Source organism: Alosa sapidissima, chromosome 5 (genome assembly GCF_018492685.1).
Source record: "Alosa sapidissima isolate fAloSap1 chromosome 5, fAloSap1.pri, whole genome shotgun sequence".
NCBI classification, from domain to species: domain Eukaryota; kingdom Metazoa; phylum Chordata; class Actinopteri; order Clupeiformes; family Clupeidae; genus Alosa; species Alosa sapidissima.
The window spans coordinates 3,676,036-3,683,753 of record NC_055961.1 but is presented as its reverse complement, the minus strand read 5'-3'; the positions used below and the strand labels follow the sequence as shown (position 1 = coordinate 3,683,753).

Here is a 7,718-nt window from a genome sequence, read left to right as displayed (position 1 = left end):
GCCTATATCAACCGTAGGCCTACACACTTGATCGCTATCACATAGATGAAACCACGCTACGGTTCTTACAGTAACTGACTCACGTTCACGTTGATCTCTATAACTGTTAATTTTTTGTAGCCTATATTCGAACCTATCCATAACCCTTTTTTGCTATTTGACTCAACATTTCACATACAAAAATATAAATAATGTCAGACAGCAAATTAGTAATTATTTAAAAATATATAGGCCTATAATATTTTTTAAAAATCTATCTCCTGCCAGCAGGGGGTGCTGCAGCACCCTCAGCACCCCCCTTCCCGCGCCCTTGAGCCCGAGATATCAGGGTTCATCATTCTCACAAACCTTCACTCATATGGTTTGGACTATTCTACACATCACAGCTGACCTATAGGAAGGGTTAGTTCCTGTCCAAGAGCTGCAGTGTTTCCTTAAAAGCATCTCTGTGCGATGACCACGGGAGTGAGAGTGCCTTTATCAGGGTCATCTCAGTAATATCACTATGGAGCGTTAGAGAAATCACACCATGGGTCAACACTTTCTGCCCCGTGGGAGGCTTAATCACACCATGAGTCAACACTTTCTGCCCCATGGGAGGCTTAATATGCTTGATAGGGCTGATATGGCCAACGCACACATTAGGCATGCAGGATGTGACATCAGGCACGCAGGATGTGACGGCACCTTTTATGAGCTCACAGTGGCCATTTACGCCCAGATGCTGAGATTGGACATGAGCTGACCATCCTCCCACAGAGAACACAGCACACACACACACAAACACACAAACACACACACACACACACACACCTCCCTCTGTAGTGCTGCATTGATGCACATGCGTCTGCTTGCTACTGCCAGAGTGCAGTGTTGGGTTTCGGTTGTAATTGTTTTATTCTTGTCTCAGTGTTTTCATCTTCATTAATGTGATGCCTTTATGCCGACGCCCTCAGTGCAGTGGAGATCCTGTAGAGCCCTCAGTGCAGTGGAGATCCTGTAGAGCTTTGTTGCCGACGCAAGGCTGCTTAAAACCCTCAGTGCAGTGAAGGTCCTGTAGAGCCCTCAGTGCAGTGGAGGTCCTGTAGAGCTTTGTTAAAAGTGTAAATAGCTTCACATGATATGCGTTGTGCTGCGCGCCTGTCTGACTGTCTGTCCGGCTCTAGTGAGCACGTACGGTGTGGATGGGGTATTGGCCACTGCGGTGCGCTGACGGTTTTGAGGGGCAGCCGTGGCCTACTGGTTAGCGCTTCGGACTTGGAACCCCGACCAGTAGGCACCTGTGAGGGAAATTTGGTCTCTGCATTTATCCCAATCTGTGAATTAGTTGAAACACACTCAGCACACAGTGAAGTGAAGCACACACTAATCCCAGCGCAGTGAGCTGCCTGCAACAACAGCGGCGCTCGGGGAGCAGTGAGGGGTTAGGTGCCTTGCTCAAGGGCACTTCAGCCGTGCCAACTGGTCGGGGTTCGAACCCTCCGGTTACAAGTCCGAAACTCTAACCAGTAGGCCATGGCTGCCCACTGCCCACAATTAATGGAGCATCTCAAAATCACACGGCCCTCAAACAGCACATTACGAACATGAGGGAGGCGAAAAACCACCTCACGCCAGGAGCCATCAAACAGAAAAACATGGATAAAAACAAGCGTCCAACCCAGGCCCTGCCCAGTCCATCCTGACCCCTGACCCGGCCGAGCAGGACATGTTTTGGACTCTGCGGTACCATTAGAGTAATTATCCTGTGCTTCACCCAGCTCCCTCCAAACACTTACCTGCTCACAGCTCACAGCCCCAGCCTGTGTGTGTGTGGGGGGGGGGGGGGGGGGGGGGGTCTATAAAAGGATCGCTGGCTTTCTGAGAGGCATGATGGAGAGGGTGATTAGCTCGGACACAGATGGACACTCGTGCGTCAGGAGCACATAAACATGCTGCAGAACAGGAGAGGGTTCACATCAGACGGACACTCGTGTTACAGAGGGGACAACGCGTCTAACAACCACACACACACACACACACAGACAAACACACACACACACACACACACACACACACACACACACACATCCTACATTCAATCTAGACGTTGGCTGTTTCCAAAAAGCTTTGGTCACAATAAACACACTTTAAATGTAAATGTGGCATGAGCAGGATTCAGGGTTATATGAGCTGTATGTACTAATGGAAGTAAAATAACCGTGGTTGTGCTTGGTCTGTGTCGTGCGCGTGTGTGTGCGTGTGTGTGTGTGTGTGCGTGTGTGCGTGTGCGTGTGTGTGTGCGCGTGTGCGTGTACGTGTGTGTGTGTGTGCCATGTGTGTGTGTGGTGCAGGTGGAGGATGGGCAGGCTCTGCGTCTGTGGCGGGGCAGTGTGGAGGTGGACGCTCCCCAGCAGGTGGCGCTGCAGCGTGTGCAGAGGGAGCATGAGGCCTGGTCTGGCGAGGAGCCTCTCCTGGACACGCGGGTGCTCCAGACCCTGGACACGGACGCAGAGGTGTACGCATACACACTACAGGGAGCCGGCAGCAGACCCCCTCTACAGCACGTCTTACTCAGGTGAGGAGGAGAGGAGAGAGGGGGGGAGAGGAGGAGGGGAGGAGGGGGGAGGAGGTGTGGAGGGGAGGAGGGGAGGGAAGGAGAGGAGGAGGGGAGGTGTGGAGGAGAGGAGGAGGGGAGGTGTGGAGGTGTGGAGGAGAGGAGGTGGGGAGGGGAGGTGTGGAGGAGAGGAGGTGGGGAGGGGAGGAGAGGAGGTGGGGAGGGGAGGTGTGGAGGGGAGGAGGTGGGGAGGGGAGGTGTGGAGGGGAGGTGTGGAGGTGTGGAGGTGTGGAGGAGAGGTGTGGAGGTGTGGAGGGGAGGAGGTGGGGAGGGGAGGAGAGGAGGGGAGGTGTGGAGGTGTGGAGGCGAGGATGTGGGGAGGGGAGGAGAGGAGTGGAGGTGGAGGGGAGGTGTGGAGGGGAGGGGAGGTGGAGGGGAGGTGGAGGGGAGGCTGGTAAACTGAATGTGAACATTATTGAACCTGCTGAGTAATTCACAGGATGCTGGCGCAGTGTTGAATTGCTGTGTCACATCTCCAAAGCTCCAGACCCCAAACCCTCGTTTGTAAAACTCTTGTAGACATTGTTAGCCAGCTAAAAGGGCTCCCAAACCATTTGAGCCTTAGAGAGATCTAGAGCACCATGGTCTAGATGTTCTAGATGGTACACCATGTTCTAGATGGTTCCTGATCTCCCAAACCATTTGAGCCTTAGAGAGATCTAGAGCACCATGGTCTAGATGTTCTAGATGGTACACCATGTTCTAGATGGTTCCTGATCTCCCAAATCATTTGAGCCTTAGAGAGATCTAGAGCACCATGGTCTAGTTGGTTCCTAATCTTCCAAACCATTTGCGCCTTAGAGAGATCTAGAACACCATGTTCTAGATGGTTCCTGATCTTCCAAATCTCTCTCTCTTTCAGAACGTGGCAGTCGGAGCCCTCGGCGGGCCCTCTCTACGTGGCGTCCACGTCAGTGGAGCATCCGGACGCTCCACAGCAGGGCCCCAGGGCTCAGGTGCACACCTGCCTCTACCTGGTCGAGCCCCTCGGGGTCAAGAGGTCGCGAGTGACGCACTTCTGCAGAACAGACACCAGGTGGGATTTATCAATTAGAGAGGGAGGTAGTGAGAGATGGGGACACAGAGACTGTGTGTGTGTGTGTGTGTGTGTGTGTGTGTGTGTGTGTGTGTGTGTGTGTGAGAGAGAGAGAGAGAGAGATGCAGAGACAGAGACGGTGTGTGTGTGTGTGTGTGTGCGAGAGAGAGAGAGAGAGTGAGACAGAGATGGAGAGACAGTGTGAGAGTATGTGAAGGGGACAGAATGAAAGAGATAAAGTTAAGGACGGAGAGAGACTGTGTGTGTGTGTGTGTGTGTGAGAGAGAGAGTGAGGAACAGGAGAGGGTAGTAGACAGAAAAACAGAGTGAAAGAGAAATAGGAGAGAGAGAGTGTGTGATGGAGAGAGAGAGAGCGTGTTCTCTCCATATTTCCATTATAATTGAAATCTCCTGGCCCTCCTTAATCTTTGCTCATTTGTGGGCTTCCTTAGATGATCAATTGCCTCACAGCAGGACTGTGTGTGGATGGCAGCCTCCTGCAGCTCACACGCTTGTTGTGGAATTAATGAAACAAGCCGACAAATAGGGAACAGCTGCCTGGAGAATTCTCCAGATCCATTCAGTGGCCACGCGCCGTGCCGTCGTGATCGCAAGCCCAGCCAGCGGCCATTTTAGGGCTCCCACAAACAACACGTCCATTCTCACGAAACAACACGTCCATTCTCACGAAACAACACGTCCATTCTCACGCTGTTTTATGTGCTGGACACTCTCAGAGAGAGACAGACTGTCGTGCAGTGAGGATTATGAAGGTCACCATGCTGCCATGTTCTGGACACCAGTATTTACCCAAATAGCCAATGGAGTGGGCCTGGTGCTGCTCTGAGGTAGTTCAGTTCTGTTGTTGTGGCATAATGTATAGGGTTGTGTATAGGGTACGTATGTATACATATAGGGTAGTGTATAAGGTATATATAGGGCAGTGTATAGGGTACATATAGGGTAGTGTATAGGGTACATATAGGGCAGTGTATAGGGTACATATAGGGTAGAGTATAGGGTATACGTATACGTATGTGTGTATGGGTGTGGTATAGGGTGTGTATAGGGTATATGTATGTATACATATAAGGTGTATAGGGTATATGTATGTATACATATAAGGTGTATAGGGTATATGTATGTGTACATATAAGGTGTATGCGTATATAGGGTATGTGTATGTATACATATAAGGTGTATAGGGTATATGTATGTATACATATAAGGTGTATAGGGTAGTGTATAGGGTATATGTATGTATACATATAAGGTGTATAGGGTATATGTATGTATACATATAAGGTGTATAGGGTATATGCGTATATAGGGTATGTATTTATACGTATATAGGGTATTTTCGCTAACATCCATCCATCCATGATAGGAGGACCATACACAAAGCAAACCTTGGAGAAAGAAATTTTGCTAGTGGATGTGTTTGTGAAGTTTTGTATGGTGTGTATGTGTGTGTGTGCGTGTGTGTGTGATTGTGTGTGTGTGTCTGTGTATGGGTGTATAGATGTTTTGGTGTGTGTGTATGGGTGTGTAGAGATGTTTTGGTGTGTGTGTATGTGTGTGTATGGGTATGTAGAGGTGTTTTGGTGTGTGTGTGTGTGTGTGTGTGGTGTGTATGTGTGTGTGTGTGGGTGTGTAGAGATGTTTTGGTGTGTGTGTATGGGTGTGTAGAGATGTTTTGGTGTGTGTGTGTGTGTGTGTGTGTGTGTGTATGGTGTGTATGTGTGTGTATGTGTGTGTGTGTGGGTGTGTAGAGCTGATTTGGTGTGTGTGTGTATGGGTGTGTAGAGATGTTTTGGTGTGTGTGTGTGTGTATGGGTGTGTAGAGATGTTTTGGTGTGTGTGTATGTGTGTGTATGGGTATGTAGAGGTGTTTTGGTGTGTGTGTGTGTGTGTGTGTGTGTGTGTGTGTGTGTGTGTGTGTGTGTGTGTGGTGTGTATGTGTGTGTGTGTGGGTGTGTAGAGATGTTTTGGTGTGTGTGTATGGGTGTGTAGAGATGTTTTGGTGTGTGTGTGTGTATGAGTGTGTAGAGGTGTTTTGGTGTGTGTGTGTGTGTGTGTGTGTGTGTGTGTGTGTGTGTGTGTGTGTGTGTATGGTGTGTATGTGTGTGTATGTGTGTGTGTGTGGGTGTGTAGAGCTGTTTTGGTGTGTGTGTGTATGGGTGTGTAGAGATGTTTTGGTGTGTGTGTGTGTGTATGGGTGTGTAGAGATGTTTTGGTGTGTGTGTATGGGTGTGTAGAGATGTTTTGGTGTGTGTGTGTGTGTGTATGGGTGTGTAGAGATGTTTTTGGTGTGTGTGTGTGTCTCACACTCACAGCTCTCCCTGGTCTACTCCTGTAGGGGCAGATCGTCCGAGTGGCACAATAAGGTGTGTGGGCACCAGCTGGCAGCCTGCCTGCAGAGGCTCAGGGACTCCTTCAGGGCCAAGGCCAGAGATGGACACCTCTGACCACAACACACACACACACACACACACACCAGAGATGGACGCCTCTGACCATGACTGACGCACACACACACACACACACACACACACCACACCTGCCAGAGATGGACGCCTCTGACAACCACCCACACACACACACACCACAAAGGCCAGAGATGGATGCCTCTGACCCCGACCCGCAAATATACACACACACACACACACAGGCCAGAGATGTACGCCTCTGACCCCCCCCCCCCACTCACACACACACACATACCACACAGGCCAGAAATGGACACCTCTGACCACGACCCGCAAATATACAGACACACACATACTGAAGGACTGTCAATAATATACTTCAAGGCCAAGGCAAGAGATGAACGCCTTTGACCATGACCCCCCCCTGCCCCGGACACACACACACACACAAAGAGACATTGTTTGAGCAGAGAGCAGAGTTCCCAGGACCTGTTTGGAGTTTATGCTGATTCTGCACCTGCTTCAGGAGAACCCTGCCACATTCCATAACCATCAGGGAACCCACACCAGGAACCGCTACAAAGAACCATCTGGGGGAGAGAGAACCATCTGAGAGAACCATCTGGGGGAACTGTCAGGAGACTGTCACAGAAAGTCCTCTCCCATTCTAAAGACTGCTTTGTGATCTAGAACGTCCAGAACGTCCTCTCCCACTCTAAAGACTGCTTTGTGATCTAGAACGTCCAGAACGTCCTCTCCCATTCTAAAGACTGCTTTGTGATCTACGAGAAACATTTCAAAAGAATTTAAAAAAGGAACTATGAAGAGCCCTATATACATATCTATACATCTTCTTTAAATGAAAAGTTTATGTGTCACATTACATATTTTTATAGTAATATATCTTATCAGTATCTTTCAGTTTTGAGTCATAATAGTCTGAATTACAGAATGTTTTGAAATAGTTTTATATTCATAACAGTGACAAATGAGAGAGTAAAATAATTTTATATGACTGCATGAGTCAATGTTGGAAACAAAATCACTACAATAAATTATAATACACATTATACTGAGTTCTTGTGTGGCTCTTCCGTCTCCTTTAGAGATTCTTTATTGTAATTGGCATGCTAGGCTTTAGAGAGAAAGATTGTAAGAGTATTAAATGGTGGCATGGGTTATGTATCCGATTGTGCCCTGCAGAAAGTACACAATCTCCATATTGTGCTGTTTAATAGGGCAATTCATCAAATGCCCTGCTGACTTGGGTTGTGCTAATTCTTTGTGTTAATATCCCCCATTGTGGAGGATATTTCTGCTGATTCCGTTTCCACATTCAGTGCCAGTAATGTTTGAGGCTGTAGAATAGTTTCTTAATGTCTGCTTTTTCCTCTCTGAAATGCATCCTGTTGTTAGCGTGCTTCCTTGTTATTGCTGTTTTTGTTGTTATTTGTTGTGTGCTTGCTGCTCTGAGAGGAGGCTGCGGGGGTTTGCTGAGCAGAGACAGTCTGATGCTCACTCTTATCTCACACGAGGATCCAGATGGTATAGGACATCTCAGCAGTAGGCTACTGTGAATCTGTGTGTGTGTGTGTGTGTTTGTGTTGCAGTGTCTGGCTAGGTGCGTTGTGTGTGTGTGTGTATGTGTATGTGTGGA

The 7,718-nt window shown here is 48.7% G+C and overlaps 1 protein-coding gene across 1 annotated transcript in view; it reads left to right on the top strand.

The window, feature by feature from the left end:
- Positions 1-7,131, top strand: part of si:dkeyp-23e4.3 (rho GTPase-activating protein 7) — a 34,138-nt gene extending 27,007 nt beyond the window's left edge. The window contains 3 exon segments of the mRNA XM_042092686.1: positions 2,334-2,557; positions 3,459-3,632; positions 5,992-7,131. Coding sequence (XP_041948620.1) covers positions 2,334-2,557; positions 3,459-3,632; positions 5,992-6,100 — 507 coding nt within the window. The 3' untranslated portion in view covers positions 6,101-7,131.
- Positions 7,132-7,718: the final 587 nt, after the last annotated feature.